The sequence below is a fragment of the Ipomoea nil genome, unplaced genomic scaffold, assembly GCF_001879475.1.
Source record: "Ipomoea nil cultivar Tokyo-kokei standard unplaced genomic scaffold, Asagao_1.1 scaffold1421, whole genome shotgun sequence".
In the NCBI taxonomy this organism is placed as follows: Eukaryota; Viridiplantae; Streptophyta; class Magnoliopsida; order Solanales; family Convolvulaceae; genus Ipomoea; species Ipomoea nil.
In genome coordinates this window covers 5,209,266-5,234,770 of record NW_017617849.1, presented here as the reverse complement: position 1 = coordinate 5,234,770, position 25,505 = coordinate 5,209,266, and the positions used below count along the sequence as shown (strand labels likewise).

General features: G+C 32.7%; 3 protein-coding genes across 3 annotated transcripts; 2 read left to right on the top strand and 1 right to left on the bottom strand.

The window, feature by feature from the left end:
- Nucleotides 1–7,664: 7,664 nt before the first annotated feature.
- Nucleotides 7,665–11,105, top strand: LOC109187318 (cyprosin-like). Its single transcript, XM_019337502.1, has 13 exons — nucleotides 7,665–7,858; nucleotides 8,134–8,483; nucleotides 8,565–8,625; nucleotides 8,711–8,805; nucleotides 8,865–8,977; nucleotides 9,167–9,335; nucleotides 9,438–9,477; nucleotides 9,592–9,656; nucleotides 9,733–9,846; nucleotides 9,964–10,028; nucleotides 10,125–10,398; nucleotides 10,536–10,624; nucleotides 10,814–11,105. Exons 2-13 carry the CDS (start codon nucleotides 8,142–8,144, stop codon nucleotides 10,896–10,898), a joined length of 1,512 nt encoding a protein of 503 aa, XP_019193047.1. The 5' UTR covers nucleotides 7,665–7,858; nucleotides 8,134–8,141; the 3' UTR covers nucleotides 10,899–11,105.
- Nucleotides 11,106–14,577: 3,472 nt separating this feature from the next.
- On the top strand, nucleotides 14,578–15,895 carry LOC109187582 (mitogen-activated protein kinase kinase kinase 2-like). The gene has a single exon (XM_019337813.1). The coding sequence runs from the start codon at nucleotides 14,630–14,632 to the stop codon at nucleotides 15,863–15,865; it is 1,236 nt and encodes a 411-aa protein (XP_019193358.1). The 5' UTR covers nucleotides 14,578–14,629; the 3' UTR covers nucleotides 15,866–15,895.
- Nucleotides 15,896–16,142: 247 nt separating this feature from the next.
- LOC109187215 (S-type anion channel SLAH4-like) lies at nucleotides 16,143–18,947 on the bottom strand. The gene is made up of 3 exons (XM_019337356.1): nucleotides 17,893–18,947; nucleotides 16,384–16,786; nucleotides 16,143–16,220 (listed from the first exon to the last, which is right to left on the bottom strand). The coding sequence occupies exons 1-2, from the start codon at nucleotides 18,808–18,810 to the stop codon at nucleotides 16,517–16,519; spliced, it is 1,188 nt and encodes a 395-aa protein (XP_019192901.1). The 5' UTR covers nucleotides 18,811–18,947; the 3' UTR covers nucleotides 16,143–16,220; nucleotides 16,384–16,516.
- Between the last annotated feature and the right edge of the window lie 6,558 nt (nucleotides 18,948–25,505).

Sequence of the window (25,505 nt, the reverse complement as noted above, 5' to 3'; positions counted from 1 at the left end):
TGTTTTATGTTTTTCATTTTTAGTCTTTTATTTGCAGGTGAACTCAATCTCAACTATAATGACAAACATGAAGACTCCATTTTTCTATGACCAGTATTTAGTAACTCTGGCATCTAAATGGAGTTTTATAGAGTCAAAGTTAAATGCCTTGAGATGTATGAAAAATTAAAAGTTTGTCTTTATAGTTGATAATCAATTCATAAGATGTAAATAGAGGACAAAATTGAAATATATAAGACTAAATGTGATCATTTATAAAAATTAAAAGTTTAAGAGTGAATACACATAATTTAGTATACTAGTTAAGAATTTAAAATTAAATTCGTTGGAGCAGTGATTTAAAGAGCTAAGTTTAACATCTTATCATCAAAATGCGATGTTAATTGTTTTGCAAGTATAATAAAATAAAGTTGTTGGGCGACGACCTGAAAAGTAAACTCCAACATCATGCTATTGAAACGTGGCACTATGTAAGTATAAAGAAATAAAGTTGCACAATCAATTCGCTACTAGCTATAGCGTTTGGGGTGTAATGGTAAGCACTTAATCCTGACAATCGGCATCAAATTTGCTTGTTGTGTAGTTGATACTAACATGTGTTGGGAGGGATTAATTGTTGGGTATTGAGGGACGGCTTGGAGAGCTGAGATAACAATTGGTACCTTAATAGAATGCATGTTTGACAAATGTAGAATTGACATAATATAGTAAGCGTTTGATTTGACAATTGATATTATAATAAATTGTTCTCTTGACAACGTACTTGAAGGATATCTTCGTTACTAGCTATAACGCTAAATTTTATATTGATAGTGATTTTAGTTTCATATATACGTGTGTGCGTGAATTTCATTTTATACATAGAAGGGTTTGGCGCGTTATTATTGCTTTGGAAGTGAAAATCTCTAGAGTTTGTGTGGTGGATTAGGGATGTGGTATAGGACTAGTTTTGTATAACATTTTAACGAAAATATAATACTTTCTATGAATTAAAAAGTATTACATTTTCACTATTATTTTTCAATGAATAAGAAATATTATTTAGTTAAAAATACTTAAAATGTAATAATATTTGTTGACAGTTGACATATAAAAAAAATATTATATTTTTTACTAAAAATTATTACATATTTAAAATTTGTCTAGACAACCTCACACAAATTTTTATAAAGCATACATATTTTTTAAGATTTTATATTGTTTAAGGAAGTTTTACATATTTTAGCTAGGAATTAAATAAATACATATAACATTTTAATACTCATATAATCAAAAAGTTATGTGATATATTCTAAACCAAATAATTTCTAAGATTACTGCATTGAATAATGTGCTCTTATAAAATAAAAAATAAAAAAATTCTATTGTGATATTTTATTTGAATGTTCGACAAATACTTAGGTCATGTTTGGTAAAATAGTTAACTTTTTAATCAATTTTGACTTATTTGATCATTATTAATTGTTTAACTTAGTTAAAGAATTAATATAAGTGTTTGGTTAATTAATTACCTTTTTGTTACTCCAAAATGTTAAAATTTAAAAAGCTGTTCAAAGTAATTTTTTCAATTAGCTTTTTGAAAAAAAAAATTATACTAAACAGCTATCAGCTAACAGCTAATTTATCAAACACATTTCTACAATCAGCTAATGTTATCAACTAGTTATACTCTCTAATTAACGCAATAAGCTAACAACTAACAACCATTTACCAAACATGACCTATTTTACTAACAATATATATATATATATATATATATATATATATATATATATATATATATATAAAGATAAAATTTAAGAATTTGTATGTATGCCTACAAGCCAAAAATAAAATATTGTACTATAAACAAATGAATGCATAGTTTAAGGGAGTCAAGGAACAAGTAAAACCGTCTCAAACTTGTTAGATATTTAAAGGTTTAGCTTATTTGATAAGTTAACATTTTAGTGGCTTTGCTTGTCTTATTTGATATTGTCTTTCACTTACTCTGTCAAATAAATCGTCTAGCAATAAATTTATAAAATTTATACAATGTTTAATACAATCTATTTTTAAATATTTTAACGAGGTGTTTGGTAAATCGATGATTGGCTTAGTGTGTTTGACTAGTTGATAGCATTAAATAATTAATTGTAGAAAAATATTTGGTAGATTAGCTGTTAGCTGATAGTTGATTACATGCAAAATGACTTTTTCAAAATGCTGATCGAAAAAATTGCTTTAAGCGGCCTTTTGAATTTTAACATTTTGGAGCAATAAGTTATTACAAAAAGCTAATTAATCAAATATTCATATGACCTGTTTAACTAAGTCAAACAGTTAATAGTGGTCAAATAAGTCAAAATTAGCTGATAAGCTAAGTATGTTACCAAACATGCCAATGTTTACTTAAAAATATTATATATATATATATATATATATATATATATCACAATTTTATCATATACTTTGTACTTTATATATTATAAATACTATAATTTTATTAAAAACAAAGTGCAATTACAACACTGATATCAATTTTTAAAAATATTTTAAATTAATGAGGTGTAATTAATAATTTTGCTATTTGCACCACCTTAGTCAAACCTCATTTATGAGGTGTAATTAATAATTTTTTAATTCAAAATTTAATTAAGAGAAAATAGTACTTTTTTCCTCTAAGTTATATACTTATAGTACTTTTTACCCCCGAATAATTCATGTTAGCATATTGGCCCCCTCAATTATTCTAAAAGTGACGATTCTCCCCCCCCCCCCTCCCTCCCACCCCCAATATATTAAATTGACATTTCTACCCTTAAAGCAAACATTTTATTTTTTTTTTCTAACAAATTATTGCGTATACGTAGGGATGACCACGGTTCGGTTCTAACTGAACCAGACACTATAGCAATCGAGTTAAAAGTTTCCGGTTAGGAAAAATTGTACACTTTTCCCTCTGAGTTATATGATTATAACACTTTTTTCCTCTCAGTTATTTGTTTATCCACATTTGCTCCCTCAATTATATTAAAAGTGACAGGTTTTCTCTATTTTATGTTAGGTGAACATTTTTACCCTTAAAACTAAATATTTCATTTATTTTGTCTTCTCCAACAAATTATTGTTTATATGTACGGATGATTATGGTTCGCTTCGAACAATTTTTTTTATTGCCAATTCAAAATTTATTTTTTTATTTATTATAAATTCTATTTCTTATTTTTAAAATAATATAAATTCAATAATTATTTTATTTTATTTTATTTCATTTTTTTGGTTCTGAATCGTAAGTATAAGAAAATAAAGTTGTGTTATGCCTTCACAATTAGTTATATTTGTTCTATATTTTTTAAAACATTTTTAACCTAAGAATCTAAGCTCCACTCCCAAGGTTCGAACCTATGACCATTTATTTGAAATGGTAATTAAAATGTCATCATATTACATGATAGTTGGCTTAATCATATTATATATAATAATCATATAAAAACCAATTGCTGTTAAATCAAAGTAATTGTAGATTACTAGTATATATGTCCTCTAATGAAGGTGTGCATTCCTCAAAAAGAGAGAAATCAAATATAATCTTAGATATAAAATCACACTCCAAAATGCTATTGGAACATAATGGATTGTCAACTTCAATATGACTGCGAAAGTCTAAGAAATCAATACCTTTTCTCCCTTTTTAACTGGAATAAAGTTCGGAAGAGTAATATATAACACGTGTGATTGCAAATTAAAACAAACTCCCTTTGGCTTTGCTTACGATTCAGAACCGAAAAAACAAAATATAATAAAATAATTATTAAATTTATTTTTTTAAAAAAATAAGAAATAAAATTTATAATAAATAAATACATTTTGAACTGACAATAAAATTAAAAAAAAAAAATTGTTTGAACTAAACCGTGACCATCTGTACATATAAACAATAATTTGTTGAAGAAGAAAAAATAAATGAAATATTTAGTTTTAAGGGTAAAAACGTCTATCAACCATAAAAAGGAGAAAACATGCCACTTTTAATATAACTAGGAGGCAAATGTGGATACATGAATAATTATGAGGGAAAAAGTGTTAAAAGCATATATCTAAGGGGAAAAGGTGTCATTTATAATAAATATTTGTTAAAAAAATAATGTTTTGACTAAAATTAATGAAGGTGGTGCAAATAGTAATTTTTTATTTTACACTTCCTAAAAGTTATCACACCTATTAAATAGGTGGTGTAAATAGCAATTAGGGTGATGCAAATAGAATTCCCCTTTCAATTGTACATTTTTCATGATTTTTGCAGAGAAAAAAATCAAAAACAGATTTTTAACAAATGTTACAAATGGAAAGATGCGTTTTTGGGAAGGATTTTTTTTTTCTACAAATTAATTTTTTTTTTTGTCTGTGGACCCGTCTTTTGAATAAATTAACACACAATCCACAGATTCAGGAAAAATCTGCGCCCAGCATGGCGTGTGCAATGAATCATGGGTAGAACTACTTCATTAATTGGCTTTTTGACCATTTTAAAGTTAGATATAAACTTGATATGATAATCTCCATCAAAGTTATCACTTTGAGTTCTCTTTTCAATGGTGCAAGAATAACTCAATTTGGACATTCATACGTCTAGATCTGATAGAAATACTGAGCGGTGATTATGTTGTGTGATAATTCCAACCCGCTCTTTACTCTTTTGCTCCAATTTTGACTTGGTTTTGCCAATATGATTAAACCCATTGAAAACACCACCATTTGACTCTCGACAAATTATTACGTGTATCATGGTTTACACAATGCTGTGTGGAGCATAAAAAAAATACATTATTTGGTTATTGAATGTACATTATACAAAATAATGTACTTTCAGTACTAAAATAATGTAATTTATGTACATAAATAATGTACTTTTTATTTATGGTCCATATAGATGTGTGAATCATGGTCCACATAATAACGATTGTTGACTCTCCAAAATTCATTCAATTCATTTCAATCATCAAGAATTACACCTAAACACACAAATGAATCAAATAATGAACACTTTGAGCAAGATTAATAGATTATAACTAATAGCAAGCAAAAGAAGCTTAGATGCATGCAAGGTAAAAATATAAATAATTAGGCACTTATTACTATGGCAGGTTTATAAAGTTACCACTGAATGTTCATCACAAAATTAAACTGAAAAATATATCAATATAGGTGTTATTTAAAAGCTATCAACGAGATATTTTTATATATTAATCTTATATTTATATAAAAAGAAATAGATAATAATATATTTAAGTAATGATTGATCAATTGATACAATTTTTATCAACAGACAATATTAATTTTATAAACATACAATACGGAGTATTATTTTTATAAATATCGGTTCATAATAAACCATGGTTCATGATATAATTTGCCAATAGCATACAACAATTATACTGTGCACTATGGTCCAAAATGACAGACACTATAGTGTATCTAAACTGGCACTGTCTCACGTATTATTTTTTATTATATTATCAAATGAAACTGCAATTGAATTGAAATGAAAATGTAATTGTGTTAAAATGAAACTGCAGTGTATACAAAATGAAACTGAATAACAATTTCACATATTTGAGTGTATATTGTCCAGCGAAACTGTAGTTATATCAAAATGATACTGTAGTTGTGATTGAAATGAAATTGCAGTGTATATTTAATGTCTGGAACACAATACATGATGGATCACGGTCCATAACAAAGAATATGCCTGCCTTTCACCCACCGCAAATTATGCCATGGAATCCTGTTCACCGAGAATGGTGAACACAAGGCAAAACGACGTCGTTTTTAGGCCCAAAAAAAAAAATCGCGGATGTGGAGTTAACGGCGCGCGTTTGATCAAATTATGAATTTTCTGTTATGAGATTATGAATTTTATTATGAATTTTATGAAAATTCATAATCTCATAACAGAAAATTCATAATCGCATAACAGAAAATTCATAATCTCACAACTGAAAATTCATAATCTCATAACAGAAAATTCATAATCTTATAACAGACAATTCATAATCTCATGGTTCCAAAGTGAATGTGTAGGCATGATTCCAAAGTGAATGTGCAGGCATGGATTCATAATTTATGAATGTCCGTGATTTCGGACGGGAATATGTAGGCATTGTTCCAAAGTGAATGTGCAGGCATGAATTCATAATTTATGAATGTCCGAAATTATGAATGTAATGAAAATTCATAATCTCATAACAGAAAATTCATAATCGCATAACAGAAAATTCATAATCTCATAACTGAAAATTTATAATCTCATAACAGAAAATTCAGAATCTTATAACAGAAAATTCATAATCTCATGGTTCCAAAGTGAATGTGTAGGCATGGTTCCAAAGTGAATGTGCAGGCATGGATTCATAATTTATGAATGTCCGTGATTTCAGACGGGAATGTGTAGGCATGGTTCCAAAGTGAATGTGCAGGCATGAATTCATAATTTATGAATGTCCGAAATCTTTGTTCACCTCAAATTAAAGTGAAACCGCAAAATGTAAAAATAAAGAAGAAAAGTCACGCAATTAATTAAGAAAAAAAAAAAAAAAGATAACGGTGCACTATTGGGCTGCAAAGCTCGCTCCATCTAAGTTTTACTTGGGAAATGGATGAGAGTCGGACAAATTATATGGAGTACTATATAGATTATTTTATATATTGCAAGATAAATTGCTCATAAATATTTATTTTTAAAATATTGAATATTTGATTTTAATGTATTAAAAGTTTATTTTTAAATACTATTTTAAAAATAAAATATTATTACACTAAAAATGAACTTAAAAAATAATAATTTTAATACAGTAAAAATAAATTATCTGCATTCTAAAAAATGAATTTTTATGTTAGTGGTTGTAGACATGGATGTCAATTGGACTAGCCCACTGAGCTTTGGATTAGTCCTGCCGGGTTGTTAGGGTTACCGGATTGAGCTAAATGGTCTTTTTTTTTTTTTGGTTGGGTTGGTCCTAACCCTAAATTGCGGATTGTTGGGCTAATTTAATAGGCTAAATCACTAAATAAAAAATGAAAAATAAGAGCGGGTATTCACATTCTATGGAGCGGGATGAGTTTTGAAAAAAATCTACTTACCACGTCGACAAGTTGGAACGGAATAATGTTGATAAAATTATGACTAATGTACATATATGTGTGTGTGTGTGTGGACATAATCCAATGATTTAGCCTGACAATCCGACTCAATTCGATAATACTAGACACACACATATATATAGACACAATCTAATGGTTTATCCCGACAGTCCGTTGGGTTAGTCTGACCAATCCGATAATCTTATAGGACCAACCCAATTAGCTCGATTTTTATTGGGTTGATTTTTTTTTATTTTTTATTTTGTCCTAGTCCCTATAATTTTCAAGATTTATTGGGCTAGCCTATTGGTTTAGGGATAAGATTGAGATAATGGTCAAAGGAGTTGTATAATTGAAATTCTGATGGTAACTATCCATTTTTTGCCCTTCATATTAAGAATTGAAATTCAGATTGTGATGAAAAAAACTCTTGGGCAATAAGAATGTTATTTGGCGTACAAAGTTGATCCACCTGCTTACCAAATGCTATAAGTTAAATAATCTCATTTCCAACGAACTAAACTTTACGTGCATCATTGCTCGTTTTGGTTGTATAAATAGAAGAGTTTGAGACGGATATTCATATTGCATGCGCGTTTGCTTCATATAAGTATAGATGAATTGAACTCTTCGGGTTACTCGCCTACTAGTGCTGCATACTATAAAAAATTTGACTTGAATTGATCTTGTTGGTATTCAATTCTCTCATTGTTGTTTCCTTGGCCTGCTTATTCGGGTAATCTAATTCTTCCTCTTCAATCGCTTTCTCTACATTTAATACTTTTAGGAGCTGATTGTGAATTATGAATTTATGATGCTACTATTTTATTGATTTTGTCCCGAGGGCTGGACTTGTTTCAACCTCAAACTGTTTGTGATATCTTCCCTAAGAAGGAGATTTGATCGAGTGTTGAGAAAATGTTATGTTATTTGCAAGCTCTTAATCTGCAAGGAAATGTTATGTAATTGCAATCAACTGACATTGTGTTCTTTCAATCTTTTGTGTTTCAGCATTTAACATGGGTACCCAGCTAAGAACAAGTTTGATGGCACTTCTCTTGTTTCTTCTCTTGTCACCTACAGTATTTTCAGTATCTAATGATGGATTAATCAGAATTGGACTTAAGAAGAGGAAATTAGATCGAATCAACCACCTCGCTGAAAGCATTGGCTCTAAGGAAGGACGTTATGCAAGAAACTATCGAGGGGATCCAAGTGCAGATATCATTGCTCTGAAGAACTACATGAATGCTCAGTATTTTGGTGATATTGGTATTGGGTCACCACCTCAAAAGTTCACTGTGGTTTTTGACACTGGTAGTTCTAATCTTTGGGTGCCCTCTGCCAAGTGCTATTTATCAGTGAGATACTCTATAAACATTCTTGTATTTTGCATTACTATGCTATCAATCCACTCTCATGTTTGTTTTTGATGGATGTAGATTGCTTGCTATTTCCATTCAAAGTATAAATCAACGAATTCAAATTCTTACAAAAAGAATGGTAAGAGAATCTGAATTTTACATGTATTCCTATCAGTTTCCCTTTCTTGAGGACTTTTAATTTGTTGAATTGATTATTGATGTAGGGACATCTGCTGCCATTAAGTATGGGACTGGATCTATTTCTGGTTTCTTTAGTCAAGATTCCATCAATCTGGGTGGACTGATTGTCAAAGATCAGGTAAGATTTTAAAAGAAAGCATTTTGGAGTAGTCCCCTCTTAATCTTTCTTTTCTTCAGGATTTTATTGAGGCAACTAAGGAACCAGGCATCACTTTCGTGGCTGCTATGTTTGATGGTATTCTTGGACTTGGATTTGAAGAGATTTCCGTAGGGGGTGCTATTCCTGTCTGGTATGTATATGCATCTATGTTCTGATGCTTTTTTGGTGAGTCATTGGTCGTTCAATTATTCCTATTCTCAGTTACAGATTCATCATAAGTTTTCTATCACTGGTGTGCCTTTCATATAGTTTTTTTCTGATTGGTGTGATCTTCTAAATACTCAGCTTTGAATTTCTAAGAAATTTTAATTCTTCATAGGTACAATATGGTGAATCAAGGCCTTGTTAAAGAACCAGTGTTCTCATTCTGGATGAATCGGAATGTCCAAGATGAAGAAGGGGGTGAAATTGTTTTTGGAGGAGTTGATGCTCATCATTTTAAGGGTGCACATACATATGTTCCTGTGACTCAAAAGGGCTATTGGCAGGTATATTTTCCGGATATTCCTCATCACCTAATTTACATATACTACAATACTTTTTTTTTTTTTTTTTTTTTAGCTTTTTTAATTTGCTTTTGTCATTCTCAGTTTGACATGGGAGATGTACTTATTGACAGTAAAACAACAGGTAGTTTCTAAACTTTTTTTGGCCTTGCCTAAGAATATTAGCTAGGGTAGCGTGAAATGTTTATTGGTCTTTTAGTTGTTACATTAAATGAAGCTAATGTTGCTTTGTTATCAGGATATTGTGTTCATGGTTGTTCAGCCATTGCAGACTCTGGAACATCTTTGTTGGCTGGACCAACGGTACGTGTGTATCTCTTTTGATATATGTTTCTATGTAACTGCAAAGAATCATGACACGACTATCACTTCCTTTCAGGCTGTAATAGCTCAAATCAATCATGAAATTGGAGCTTCAGGGGTTATAAGTCAGGAGTGCAAATCAGTAGTTTCCAACTATGGAAAAGCTATGCTAGATATGCTGTTAACTCAGGTATAATATTCCAATTATCTCCAATTTTAATTTGTAAAGGGATACGCTACTACATACCAATCTCGTGTTAAGCTCCTTATAACTTTTTGATTTAGATTCTATGATACTATTCTGCAGGTGGCACCCAAACTGATATGCTCTGAAATTGGTTTGTGTGCACCTGATAGTACTTGGGATGCGAGGTGAGCTTCAAGTTTGTTTACATGATAGTTTGTGACGATGAGTTAGTGAAATGAAGTTTCTGGGCTTAATACAAATCAAGAAATGTGAATATGCAGTATGATGATTGAGAGTGTGGTGGATAAAAACAATGAAGCTTCTAGCGGTTTGCATGGTGATATGTGTCATCTCTGTCGAATGGCAGTTGTATGGATGGAAAGCAAACTCAAACAAAACCAGACTGAAGAGAAAATATTGGACTACATTGATGAGCTCTGTGATCGCCTACCCACTCCAATGGGAGAATCTTCTATCGACTGCAGCAACCTTGCTTCCATGCCTAGTATTTCATTTACCATCGCTGGTAAATCGTTTGAACTAACACCGGATGAGGTAACCTTCATTCTCTACATTACCTAAACTCTAGATCCTTGTTTAATCCAATGTTTTCATATGGTCATGACTCATGATATGAGGTTTATTTTGGCACAATCGACCTAATTTACTTCCTGGTGGTGTCTACTGATCAGTATGTCCTTCAAGTTGGCAAGGGAGCTGTAACACAATGCATTAGCGGGTTTATAGCGCTAGATGTGCCACCACCCCGTGGACCCCTGTGGTATGCTTTCTCTACCTTCGAACTTCTTTCACTTTTAACTTCAATTATGCCAAAGATGCGCTGCAATTCCAGCAGGTAGTACGAATTATCACAATATAAACATTCGTAGTCGAGCTTTCTAGATCCCCGATTAAGATCTCTCTCTCGCTCTCTCTGCTTTTACGAGATCAATTTACTTGTATTGTGCAGGATCTTGGGAGACGTTTTCATGGGTAGGTACCACACTGTGTTTGACTATGGAAATATGAGGGTTGGATTTGCTGAAGCAGTGTAAATCAATGTCTGCAAATTTACTGCCATTGCGAAACCTTTGATGCTTGATTTCTATGGTACCATGCCGATGGTGAAACTCTGCTGTGTCTTTCAGTGACTTGAAATGGACTACTGTGCATAATAAAAACTGATACTCCATACTATGTAAGATATAAACAATGTCTTATTTATATTTAAATTAAAGGGCTAAAGTTTTTATAGTGTATTTTTTTTTTCGAATATGCTACTTTCTCCGACTATTTCCTTCAAATTAAACACACTTTACAACATATGTTAACAAATTTATAAACATTTTTCAATATTTCAAGTTAATCATGATTCAAAGTTTATGAGTGTTATAGAGCTTATGAATTTAAAATGTAATGTTGCAAGTAAAACACCATACTTGAGGTTTCATTATTATTTATATAACTTGAAATTGAATCATTATTACAATTCGAAAAGAGTAGTTGTGTTATCTTAATTAGAGGAGATAATCAATATTTTGTTGCAAATAGATATTTAAAAGAAAAACCAAAGCAATATATTTTGGTGCAATTTTAACTGTATTTGAAAAAGAAAAGACTAAACATCATTTGACAAGACACAAAAAAACAATTGAACTAATTCATTGAGAGTCATGAAAGTTAAAAATTAATTTGCAATTTTTTTTAAAGAGCTTGGAACCAATGATTATCTAACAATACCTAATAGTATAAAATCATTTTGATATTGTTGCTTATGACACATGACCCTCTAACGGTTTAACCACCTAAAGCTGTCTCACCTATCCCAAAATTAACGCAAAATAAATAGAAAACTCCAGTTTAACGTTTATATTGTGTGTGTTTGAAAAATGGCGGATAGCTAGTTGGGTTTGCTGGTTTGATCAATTAATAGTACTAATTTCATGGAGGGGTGTGGTTTATTAATTGGGTTAGCTGATTTGACCAGTTGATAGTATTAGTTTCATGGAGGGGTGTAGTTTATTAACTGCTTGTATGTAAAATTACCTATAAGGACATAAATATATTGTGCTAATTTATTAACTCTTAAATAATAGTAATAATAATAATAATTATTATTATTATTATTATTATTATAATTATTATTATTATTATTATTATTATTATTATTATTATTATTATTAGAGAAATAAAAAAAGAAAGAAATGTACATTATTATCGTTGTTAGGGAAACAAAAAAAAGAAAAAGAAAAAGAGGCTAATGAACAACAAAAAAAGATATATAAATGTTAAGAATGACAATGATAACATGATCATTTCATAATTAAGGTCAATCAGCTAATTAAAAAACTCGTCTTAGCTTTTCAGATGTTGGCTAATTGTCCTAATAAGCTAATGTAATAAGTCAATTTACTACACTTAAATAACCTATTGACTAGTCAAATCAGCAAAAACTTATTTATCAGCTATGTTACTAAAAAGATATTGGCCCTGTTTGGTTGGCTATTAGCCAATAGCGGATTGGGTTAGACGGTATGACTAGTTGATAACATTAGCTGATTGTAGAAAGATGTTTGGTAAATTAACTGATAGTTGTTTGGTATAATAGATAATTGAAAAAAGTTGCTTTGAACAACTTTTTGAATTTTAGCATTTTAAAGTTACAAAAAGCTTATTAATCAAACACTTATATTGAATTTTTAACAATGTCAAACATATAATAATAGTGGTAAATAAGTTAAAATTAACTAATAAATTAACTATTTTAAAGTTCTCAAAAAACTTAAAAAATGGATCAACTTTTTTTGACACGTTTAGTTATTAATTTATGCATCGCACGTGCATGTCATAGTATAAAACTGATAACTTTGCTTGCGATATGAGGGGCTCCAACTAAAGGCTTCCCCGGCCCGCCCGACAAGTTTTGCATTGAATTGGACATTGTACCATACTCTTTTGTATTTTTTGTTTTGTTTTAATAATGTAGAAGTAGAACAAACTAGATATATATTATTTAGCAAGATGTGATCATTTTTCAATGATAAAATTATAAGCTTTACCGTCAGCAATTGGACCATTCTTTTTAAGCTTTTCAATAGAATTCGACAAAGGCGAAAATTTTGGGTTATCAATTTTTTTTTTTAAAATAAAATAAATCAAATATATAGATCAAACAAAATTCTCTTTGTAAATGGGAATCAAATATATGTAATTAATTCTCTTTGTATTTGGTACATCAATTGCAGGGATGATTAATGTAGAAGTTAGTTGGGTGTGTGCATAATCTATGTTGTTACGAGTATTTGTTTCTTAGCTCAACACTCAACAATAAGTCATCATATATAAATAACTCTTAAAATAAGCTAGCAGCAGCTTTCACCTAACAGCTGAAAAATTGGGTGTTAGATTGCAATTTGGTACCCCTAATCACTTGTAAAACAAGAAAAGGATTGCATTGAAGTGACGGAAACCTTTGAACGTAACAGAAATAAAATCATGTCGGCGGCTATTGTGTTGCGTACGTTATGCTCTATTCTTATTCCTAATTGCTTCAATATTTCATTTTGATTGATTTTAATTGCCTTCACTCAATACAATTAAGTAGTATAGAAACAGTACAGTAAAAGGAATGGATGTAAATAAATGATTCCAACAATTTTTACGTGAAAATTACGGTTTAATTTTCAACAGATTAAACAATGAAAGCACGGTGTTTGAATGCTCCGTGGCTATAGAGTATAGAGTCTTGTAAGGTTTGACACATGGAGAAAATTTTTTCACCCAAGAGTCTCTATATGTCCCTCAGAGGTAAATTACAGTGACTCGGTAACCTTTAAGTGAAAGGATCAATGCCTAATGTTTATCAGAAGCTCATTACAATGAGAGTAACGTTTACATTGCAATTGCTAATTCTCAAAAATGTCTTTGCCCACAATCTAATATTGAGAACAAATTGAATTGTTCGCGAAGATCTTTACATAACCTTCTTAATTTATCAATCGGTAGATGAGCTTATGAATATGCTTATGTTCGTATCAATTGACCAACATATGGAGTGATATTATCTCAACAATTATGATAAATTCATCAACATCCTAACAAGGGTTTAGTCAAGCATAACCCAGTTGACATGAAGCATTACAATGAATAGAAATCAAATCCTATACTAGAATAATAATAATCAAAAGTAGGAAGATCTAAATGATCAAAACCAACCGATTCGTTTGTTCAACCCACCCCATCTCCTTCTTAAAACTTAATTTATTTATTCTTCAAAGTCATCGCATCCATACAAATTCCAGATTCTCCGATCCAAACTACCATATCCAATTCCTTGTACTTTTTCCCACCAACCCAAATATACTTCAAAATTAGTTTTTTGTTATTTTTTAAAAATTTTATAAAGCATATGATATCCTCACCACTGTATCCCCAATCTTGTAGTTACATTAACAATCTGCCTATCAACTACTCTAAATTACTAAAATTTCCAAATTCATATTTTTTAAATATTGTTAATTACTTCATCTATTTACGTTTTTTTTTTTTTTTTTAATTAGTTAAGAAGTTTTGTTTCTTTCTAAAATAAATTAAAACTTGTTATCGGAGTTCTATGAAAGTACACTGGGCATTTTTTATTCCAAATTTTGCCACGTTGTAAATTTTGTAGTGGGTCAGTGTCAGAGTGAGTGGGGGAAAAGGGCACACTATATAAAGATTCAGAGTGAGGGAACATCTTATTCATACCAACACAAAAGAATCAAAATTGAATCTTTCGTGGTGAAAGATGAAGTGGATTAGAGGCAAGACCATAGGCTGTGGCTCCTCGGCCACCGTGTCAATCGCCACTTCTTGGAATTCCGGCGAGACATTTGCCGTTAAGTCCGCCGAGTTATCCAAGTCGGAGTTCTTGCAAAGAGAGCAGCAAATTCTCTCCAGTTTGAGGTGTCCGCAGATAGTAGAATACAAGGGGTGTGATATTACGATGGAGGAGAACAAGCTCATGTTTAACCTCCTGCTTGAGCACATGCCGGCCGGCACGCTTGCCGAGCACGGCGGCCGGATCGGCGAAGCAAGAATGGGTGAATATGCTGGGCAAATCGCACAGGGGCTAGATTACTTGCATTCAGTTGGTGTAGTGCATTGCGACATTAAGGGCAGGAACATTTTGGTAGGGAATAGTGGCGTCAAAATTGCTGATCTCGGTTGCTCCAAGCGGCTGAATCCGGCAGGACGTGGTTCCGCCGCCGCGTCAATCGGTGGCGGAACGCCGATGTTCATGGCGCCGGAGGTGGCGCAGGGGAAAGAGCAGGGTTTTGCGGCGGATATATGGGCACTAGGATGTACCGTCATCGAAATGGCCACCGGTGGGTCATCGCCGTGGCCTAATTTCACCGGCGGTCCGGCTGCATTGCTTTATCACATCGCATTTTCCGGTGAATCGCCGCCGGTTCCGGATTTTCTGTCCGACAAAGCCAAGGATTTCTTAGAAAAATGCTTAAGACGAGACCCCGGAGAACGATGGACTGCGAAACAGCTTCTCAAACACCCATTTCTCCAGGAAATTAATTCTTTGGCTTTGCCAAAACAAGAATCGATCATAATTTCCCCAACAAGTGTTCTTGATCAATGCATTTGGAATTCATCAATGGAGGAATCACAAAGCACTTGTGAACATGCCCAAACATTTACTACTTCATCATCGGATTCTCCGAAGCAGAGGGTAAGACAATTGTGCTGGAATTCAAGAAGACCGAACTGGGAACATGATGATGAAGCTTCTTGGATCAGTGTGAGAAGCAGGGGAGAGGATGACACGGCAGGTCTTCATTGTCACCAAGAAAATGGGGTTTTTGGTGCAGACACGAACTCGGTAGTGAATTTCTTAGATTATTATAAGAGTAGTAGCAGTAGCTATGTCCCCTTAGCTTCATCGGTTGTACAACAAAACATTGTCAATTCTACTTTGAAACACATGAAACAGAGAGTAAATCAATCGCATTTATTCTATATCTGGTTGTGACTTATTTCCATTTTTACTATCCCCCTATTGCTTCAACAGTTCAACCTTTTATATTTAGTTTAATCTTTTAAAATTGTCCCATTTAATTTTTCATTTTTAATCCTTTTTTTTTTTTTTTTGTGACTAAGGATGTCTAACTGGGTAAGTTCAACTCAGGTATAATAATTCACAAACTACACAACAAAGTAAATTCACTAGAAAAATCTTGTGTCGGTTATGTCACGGATTCATAGCGTGAACTCACTGTCAATTATAAACATACAGTAATTGAAGTGACAATTTGAAACGTTGAAGTGATACCATGTATACGCATTATGCAATACATATGGATCATTAATTCAACGATTGAATCGAAATTGGTGTAAAGAGCAGACTGAATTGTATTATTTATGATTGACAGAAGTAATATATAGTGCTTTACAGAGGAAGTTACAATAGTGTATAACTAAAGGTTAAAAAAAAAAGTAATTAACAAATCAAGAAAATTAAGCAGAATAGTTCAGGGTATATGTTTAAGACTTGGGATATGCATATTATGAGTCGAAGATCAGAGCCTCAACTTCATTCTTCCCAATAATTTGGACTGAGTTTCATTGGCTCAAGGGACCTTCTTCATCTTTCTTCATCTAATTATACACCGTACCAGAATAATTAAGAAACAATACTGCTATGGTCGCCGTCGTGGTCGTCGGCGGCGGGAAGAAGCAAAGTGGTATTGAGTGCAGTGCAGAGCAAAAGAAGAAGCAAAACCAGTACAGAGAGCCCAGATAGAATGAGCATTAGGATGTGGGCTTCTGTGCTCTTCACTGCCTGTGCGTACTCCGTCGACGCCATCGCCATCGCCGTCAAAGGAAAAGAATACGCCCACCATGCCACGTTGAATTTCTTCATTGATTTCTTGAATAACGCCGGCCGACACACCTGCACGCATCAATCATGTCAAACTAACGACAAACAAACTAGTTTTAAAAAGCAATTACGTACGGTACTTGAATACTTTACTGTCTGGAAAAAAAAAAGATTTAATTTGCTTATTAGCTGTAAAGCAAAAGAGTATATATAAAATTATATTTTATATATAGTCGCTTTACAGTCATTAGTTTCTAATTACTGAGCTGTAATTGCGTCTACAACTCAATTAAACATAATTAGTTCATTACGGAAATTAAAGAAGGTAGTTTCCAGAATTCATTAGAAGTTTGGCATTTTTAGTTACAAACCATCTTTCTGGGTCAAGATTGTAGGAGCTCTTGATTGATGATCGTATTCACAGTAGGTAAAGAAGCATAATATATACAGTACAGAACCCGAAGAAACAAAAAATCAGTTGCAACAACTTATACAAAACTAAGCCAACCAAAATATTACGCCAAATTAAAACTGAGCAAGAACTAAGTCCCAATTAAGATCAAGTTTATTTTTATGACTATTTTCATTTTATTTTTCTACTTTTTATAGACCGTAAGAAAAAAAAAAAAAAAAAAAAAGTCTTAGGTAACCTAATTCGATGTGATACTTACCAATTATTTAATCAAAACTCTTCAATTCCCTAATATGAACTTATATATAGACCGTAGTCAATTGATGAACGGTTCAGATTATGCGAATGAGGGGACGATAATGGTCTTTTTTACAAAGAAAATGACATATATTCAGGACTGCACAAGTACATGAAAAGGATCTTACAAAAAGCCAATTTGAATTCCAACACTTTATGGATCGGTCTTTTATGTTGTCACATCAATGGATTTTAAGCTGCGGTGACAGCTACAATAAGCTAATTTTCCATGTCGAGACAATTATTTAATCAAGAAATATGTATGCTATAGTGGCATAATGCTGTATAGATAATGATAACTCATTTGACTATATATGATCTGTTGAGTTACTTGAGATTGATGATTCAATTTTTTTTTTTTAGTTAGTCAGTTATAAATTATGATCAGTTTAAGTTGGTAATTTTCTTGTAATTCAAATAATAATACGAAGTAATTAAAAAAAAATACTTGTGCGGTATACGTACGTACCAAGGAAATGAAGAGAAACAGGGAGAGATAAAATAGCATCTTTGACGAGTTGTCGAAGTTTCCAGAGATGGAGTCCCATGCCAAGCTTGCCATGCTCGGAGCAGCAAAGAAGAGAAAGAAAACCGGCCGTAGGATCGCCGGAATCGAGCCACTTCCAGGCAACCGCTGATACAGGGTGACGAAGAGGACGAAATAATGCGCCATGCCCAGTGAAAACATGCAAATGGCGCTCTCTTTCCACCCCATCTGAGCGGCGGCCCTAGCGCAGACCAAGTTTCCGATCACCGACATCTGGCTCGTCGGGTTGGCGATCCCGGAGAGGTACCGCTTCCCTTTGGTGAACCACTGGCCGTAAATCTTGACATCGAGAGCCACGATGGGGACCACGAACACCCACCAAAGAACCAGGTAATACGCCGTCGTCGTTTTGGGTTTGAAGAACGGCGTGGCTTGCAGCAAGAGGAGCCACGAAATCCACGGCGCGAACAGGTAGTTGACGCCGACGTGGTGCAAGAACTCATTCTTAACCATGTCGAACCGGAGGAAACATCGGACGACGTAGATCAAAGACAGCGAGACCAGCGTGAAGAGCGCAAAACACCATAGGAGAAAGAAAGCGGTGGAAGGCAACCTGTGCAGCATTTTTCTTAAAGAGTGAATGTCGCCGGCGCCGCCGTCTGACGGCGGCTCGCTTAGCGTTTTCCATAGTAACGCCTGGCTGCACAGAGAGAGGCTTATCCGAAAATACCCAGCATGCAAATTCATCAAGATTGGCAAAATTAGGGCCTTGGCTTTGATAAGAACTCCGGTTTTATTTTGTGGGGAGGAGCCAGTAAACTCAATAGTACTTGTGACATTCACGACAACCTCAGCCTGGGGTTGAGATTCTTGGTTAACGTTTGCCATTGCAGGCAGCATTTAGTACTGTATGTACGTGATCTTTAGGGTTTAATTTGGGTTTGGTTGTTTCATTGCATATGGATTGGGAACATATATATAGGCTTATGCAGGAAAGAGGATGTACTGGCCTGGCCCACCCCTCGCCATATGTGTCTCAACTATTTATAGATTTTTCAAATTACAGTGTTTGCACACTTTTTTGAGTACTACTGACTGTGTTACAATGCAATATCTGTTCATATATAAGTACTTTCTCAACTTATTGACGCACAAAGAGTCAATATCACCCCCACTGAGGCGAACTCACAACCTAGGTCCTTGGCAGTGTTTGCACACTTTAATATGCTTTCTACAATAGAGATCCATACTTTCTCATTGATAGAGGTCGAACTCTGCATCTGCGGTTACTAATGAAGCAAAATTATTAATTTTTTTGGAGTGATTAACCAGTTAAACTGTGTTGCGGGACCGCAGCAGGAGGAATATAATTATGCAAGGAATTGACTGAGAGTACGGTATGAAAAAGACAGGATTGTTCTTGGAAGTTTACGTGGGAACGGAAACTGCTGACTGCCGCATGGGCTAGCTTTAGGCTTGCCAATTTGGACTGCTTGTCGTGGATTATGCGGCTGAGTTGTGTTGAGTTCTTTACAGCTGGGATTTTGCAAATTGCAAAATGCATGGGACCTCAATGCCACTCATATAATGTCTACAAAAACCTTTTAAACGAATCTCACTCGATAGATCTTCATCAGGTTCAACGCATGCAAATCTCTCCGATCCTCTCATGCAATTCAACCATGAATATCCAGGATTTTACGTTGGGTTTCCTAGGATTGCCAAAGCTTTAATTAGTTTGTCAAAGAAATACCAGTAAACCCTAAGAAAAAAAAAATTAAGAATATATTGATTACATGACATATTAAAAATCTTGTATTTTTCTATGATCCAATTAAGTCGAGGTATCCAGATAAATATGATGATTGAATTTTTCTACCATGTCATTTAATGTAAGAAACTTCTTGTTGGGAGGTGTTTACTCTCCCAGTCTTCTTCCTATTTTTTATAGTAAAATGATGAGAACTACGTACTGAACTAATATTATTCTTTCTTATTTGGTGTAAGACAAGGGGTGTGATGCACAAGGCACTATAAAAACTCTCTCACCCTCTGTTACTCCTTTCACCCCTAAATAGTTGTTTTGTTTATTATTATCGATACACATTTTAAGAATAGTGGGGGGAAAAGTACGTATTTTTCCTTTTCCGCTTATTATTATTATTTTTTTTTTAAAAGAAGAAGAAAACTCCTTTAACTTTTCAAATTTTATTTAAAAGGCAATATAAATTAATTATAGTGTGTATTTTAAAAATTATGGAGCAATAATATTTTGAAATATACAAAAATATGAAACAAATTAAGACGGATAAAAACTAGGTAGAAATTAAAAGTATGTGTAGTATATATTACTCTAGCGAGATGTCCAAAAAATTGTCACATCTTATAAATGTGACAACATTTATTACTTTATTACCTACAAAATGTTATACATTATTTAATATTATTATACTCAATATAAAAATGTTTCGCATTCTTGTGACAAAAGGTGTGTGGAATTGCCTACCCCAAGCGTCCCCACACCCCGGCTCTACAAAGATTGGTGAGACTCAATCGTTGGTCTCTTGTGACAAATTTCACCCGTGTAACCAGTTGAACTGTCCATGCGAGTATGTTTTGCATTCTTTGATTTATAGTTGCGCTATGTATGAAGTTCACATTGTGACCCTGACTGACAAAGGACGGGAGGTAAACCAACCAACTATCCAATTAACTCAGTTAGGGTTTTCGTCTTAATTTTCACTCTTTAATTCTTGAATTACTAATGGGTAAAAACATTTATAGTATTGGTTGTTGTAGTGGGTACTATCTACATGACTACATCGATATTAATAAGTATTGATACAAATTAAATACAATAACAGGTTATATTTGATATTACCGAAATAGTAATAGAAATTCATTAAATAATATATTCTTGATTCCTTGCGAATATGCTCCATCCATGTCGAAACGTAGCGGTGGGTGTAAGACAGTACGTAGAAGACTTAAGAGTTGGCGGCTCGATGAAGATGGTTTGTTTGACCCCGTCAAACGGGGATCATTTTATTACTGGCAATCAACTTGGTGTATGTAAAATTTCTCGAGTGCGGGATCGGATGTGATATTTTTATTGTATTTTAGTATATTTTCTGACTTTAACGATTGCATTTTAAAATATTTTTTAATGCTTTGAAATGGTGAAAGTTCAAAACTCAACAAAATTGATGAATAAGGAGTAGCACATGGCGAGACAGATACATCCTATATCAGATCAACAAACAGCGGTGGCCATCAGAAAATAATGATAACTGAAGGGTTGTTATGTTGCACGTATCAGTACCAGTCCTTATGGGGAAAAAAAAAAAAAAAAAAAAAGAACAATTCTAATTTTTCGTCGCCAAAAAATACTTGACTAAAAAGACGTCACTTCAATTTTCGAGAATCTATTTCTATCTGTCATGTGTTGAAGTCTTTGCAAACGGAGCAAAGTAAATAGCAGGATGCAGTTTAACGACTTATTACAAATTTTTTCAAAGTATTTATATATTGTGCTTACAATCAGGTGATGATTAGTGAAATAAAATTACTCCGTATTATTTTTATTGTTTAAATAGGTGAACTATATGGGTACCAGGACTATGTGATCTAATGGTACCCGGGTTGGACTTTCATTTGAAAGATTATGAGTTCGAGCCTCAGTGGAGGTGTTATGTAAGTTGAGAAAGTATATGAACAGATATTACAATGTAATAGAACCAGTAGTTTTCAAAAAAAAAAAGGTGAAGTATATGGGTTATGTCTGAAAGGTTAAAAAAAAAATGGTTGATTAGATCAGAGATGAAACTTCGTGTAAAATGTTAGGTTGCAGCCTAAACACATTCCTCAACCCTCACGTACCCAACATGCATCACATTATTCATCATCGGACAGTATAATCTAGAGACATATAGTATATGCTTGACTTGGAACGAAAGTCACGAAACTACGTGTAAAATGTTACGGAGTACGTTGCAGCCCAAACACATTTATATTCCTTGCCCAACATGCACGTTAATTTTCCACTTTGTACGCAGCCTATTATACTTAATAGTAATACTACTTATTAAAATCAAACACTTATCACTATACAAACGGTCACGTTATAACTAGTAATAAATACAAAATTTTTAGGGGTAACTGATATGAAATGCATGACCAAATTAAATTGAAGACGCTAACAATTAAGGAGTTGAATGAAGTGCTATAAATATTATTTTCGATCTATACTAGTTGTATTTTTAGTTTATTAAAGAACCAATGTAAACGTGTTATAATGACATATCCACAACTTGTATAACATATTAGAAAACAAGTGGGGAAATATCTAATTGGAATATGGTGCTGTTTAATTTGGATTTAATCAAAGTTGTTATCTTCCACATATATATAATAATTTCAAAGCTTAGTGCTTAAACAGTCGTTTTTAGTCAATTCTGGCGCCGCTTTCTTTTTCTTTAACAATGATCGAATTCAATTCCGGCGAGATTAATTGGCCTTCTTTTTTCAAGCAAATCTTATTTTAACTCTTACTCCGTATTTTTCTTGGTTGACCAAAGGTATCCTTTCAGCCGATAGGTCCTCCGTCCTTACTGTCAGCCCATTAGGTGGTAAGAGACTAACCAAATGGTTTGCTCCATTCACATGGGTGGGGATCAAACCTCAATCTCATGCGTAAGGGATAGGTGCTGAACCACCACGCCAACTATGTTGGTATACTTTAACTCTTGTATTTACTATAAAGAGTTAATTCCATTTTGGTCATAGATTTAATTCACTTTTAATTTAGTCCTTTATTTTCATATCATTCCTTGGTTCTAGTATTATTGTGATATGATCATTTTTTGTCTTCTACCAACAAAACAGTTAAAATGTCATTAAATACTAATCATTATATCGTGCACCAGGGTGCACAATGCATTGTGCACCCTGACCCAAACCATGTTTCGTATATATGTACATAATTGTATAGTAGAATACACATAAACTCCTAACATAATACACATAATCTAACATAATACATAATACACATAAATTCTTAACATAATACGCATAAACTCTTAACATAATACACATACAAAAAAAACTGTAACGGGATTAGATGGACGGAATGGTGTCCATCACATCAACTCTCCACCAACTTATAAAAACGACATCGTTTTGGACCAGGGCGCACAATGCATTGTGCGCCCTGGTGCACGGTATAATTTTCCATTAAATACAAAGACATTTCGGTCTTCAATTATGAATTTTTTTAAAAAATAAACATAAAAAATATAGCGGGTCAACCCACTTTTTTTTTTTAAAGATTGAAATACCCTTGTATTTAATGGCATTTAAACAATTTTGTTGACCGATGACAAAAAAAAATTGTCATGTCACAATAATATTAGGACCAAAAGATATTGTTTTGATAAAAAATGACTAAAAATAGACTTACATCTATAAATGTAGGATAAAAAATGGAATATTAATTAACTCATTTACTAATTAAATATCATTAATCTTAATTTATTGCTGAAATTAAACCTGTGAGATGTTGAGTTAGGAAGTGATACTTTACGAGTTATCTATAAGTTTAAGTCTAGTAGTGTGACTAGAGATCAGATTCTCATGCACACCTTCTAAAAGCTATTATGTTGGCTCCCCTAGCCACCTCCCTCTCTCAATCTTAAGATCATTGTTAGGATCAGATGTTTACCACTAGGTTAAAAGTTATAACTCGTAGTAAATGTGTAACTTTATTTGTTTATATCATATCGCCACATTTTTAAAAAATAGAATACTGAACTTGACTCTTCATCCACCTCGACGACCTAACAATCTTTTAGTCATCAATCACAGAACTTGCCCCTCAGATCACTGAACTCCGTACAACATTTTTGGTAATTAACCAGGCAAAAATGGGAGTACAAGAGATCCTCATGCAGATCGACTTCCTGGAAGCTATTCGATATTAAAGACATATTTACAAGTGAGATATTGGATGGCAAATTTACCATGACCAGGCCATGTGCAGTTCAGGCTTCAAAATTTTCAATTTTTTAAAGACAGTATTAATCAAGAAGATAGGATCATGAGTCACACTTATAAAATTAGAGACAACTAATCGTTTTGTATAATTAAAAAACTCACAAAAATTATATATGCATAAAAATATGGGTCATGCTTGTATAGTTGTATAATATTGTCTCACGGATCCTTGAGACGAAGTCAGGTCGGATCAATATGAAAATGTAATACTTATATTAACAAATGTAATACTAGTTAGGAATAAAGTGTTTGTTACTCATAACTAAAATGTAATACTTTACATTTTGGTGTAAAAGTATTATACTTTTCATAAAAAGTATTAAATTTTTATGAAAAATATAACATTATGTCTTATATCACAATTGAGTTTTTGACTTGTCCGTGAGACGCTCTCTCCAGAATTTTGCCTAAAATATAGGTATTTGACGTATGGCCTCAAGAGGTGACCAAATTATCCACTATCCAAGGACATGAGTAACCATTACTTCTTGTTCTTGAAGTCGCCTCAAATTATTGCGAATCTGATCCGTGGTCCAAAGTCTCCATGGAAAATTTTCCATTTTCTCACTTTTTCCACTGTTTATTTCTCCACTTGCTTATTTTCCATCTTTCAGAAATGACCAATGAAAGGGCATTCTAATAAGTACTTGGTTGAATTGAATAGTATTTGTAAATTTTCGAATTGGAAAACTTTTTCCAGAATAAATGGTAAATTGAAAATTTCATCTCTTAATGTTCATTTCTTGACATGATGATACAATTTCTTATATTCATTAATCACTTATAAATTAGGTTGATCCCGTCTAAAAGTACCAATGCGATCCGACCCGACACATTAGGACCGCCCCACATAGGTCTTCTTTTTTTTTTTTTTTTTTTTTTTTTTTTCTTTTGGTGGGACCTATGCGGGCTGGACCGCAGGCTAAGATTATGCAATCATACCCCATAATCAAAGAAATGTTTATTAATTAATTAAATACAAAAAAAAAAACAATTAAATAATGTTATGTTAGGAGGTGAACATAAAAAGATAAATGTAAGATGAGAGTGTAGTATCACTTCAAAACAAAATTTCTAGTTTCAAAATTATTTGTCATGTTTCCAACTTTAATTTTTTTCCCTTCTACAAATTTATATTTCCATTCATCATAGTGGATCCTACTTATAAATAAATTTCTTTTAAATGTAATGTTATACATTACTTCAGTATTTCCCCTCTAATCTTTTTCTCTTGGTGTGTCATTATCTGATTGGACAACTATTTTTTTTTTAACGAATTAGTGGCGTCATTGACACAATGACACTTAATGAATAGAAGCCACATCGGCAAAGAGATTGAAGGAGAAATTCAAGAAAATAAAATCCTAAATAGGTATCAAGAGTAACAATACTAAGATAGCAGGATGATGTGATCCAAATTTTGAAACATCTCCTAATGTTATACAAGTTGGATAAACTTCTTTATAAACATCAGAGGCTTCACATTCCACCAGGAGCATAAAGATCGACATAACTAAGATTAGAAATGCATACTGTACCAAGTG

Coding starts and splice junctions, on each gene's coding strand:
- LOC109187215 (XM_019337356.1), bottom strand. CDS start 18,810: ATGCTGCCTGCAATGGCAAACGTTAACCAAGAATCTCAACCCCAGGCT. Junction 16,787..17,892: donor TGTTTCTCTTCATTTCCTTG/GTACGTACGTAT, acceptor TGATGCGTGCAG/GTGTGTCGGCCGGCGTTATT.
- LOC109187318 (XM_019337502.1), top strand. CDS start 8,142: ATGGGTACCCAGCTAAGAACAAGTTTGATGGCACTTCTCTTGTTTCTT. Junction 8,484..8,564: donor CTGCCAAGTGCTATTTATCA/GTGAGATACTCT, acceptor TGATGGATGTAG/ATTGCTTGCTATTTCCATTC. Junction 9,847..9,963: donor TAGATATGCTGTTAACTCAG/GTATAATATTCC, acceptor ACTATTCTGCAG/GTGGCACCCAAACTGATATG.
- LOC109187582 (XM_019337813.1), top strand. CDS start 14,630: ATGAAGTGGATTAGAGGCAAGACCATAGGCTGTGGCTCCTCGGCCACC.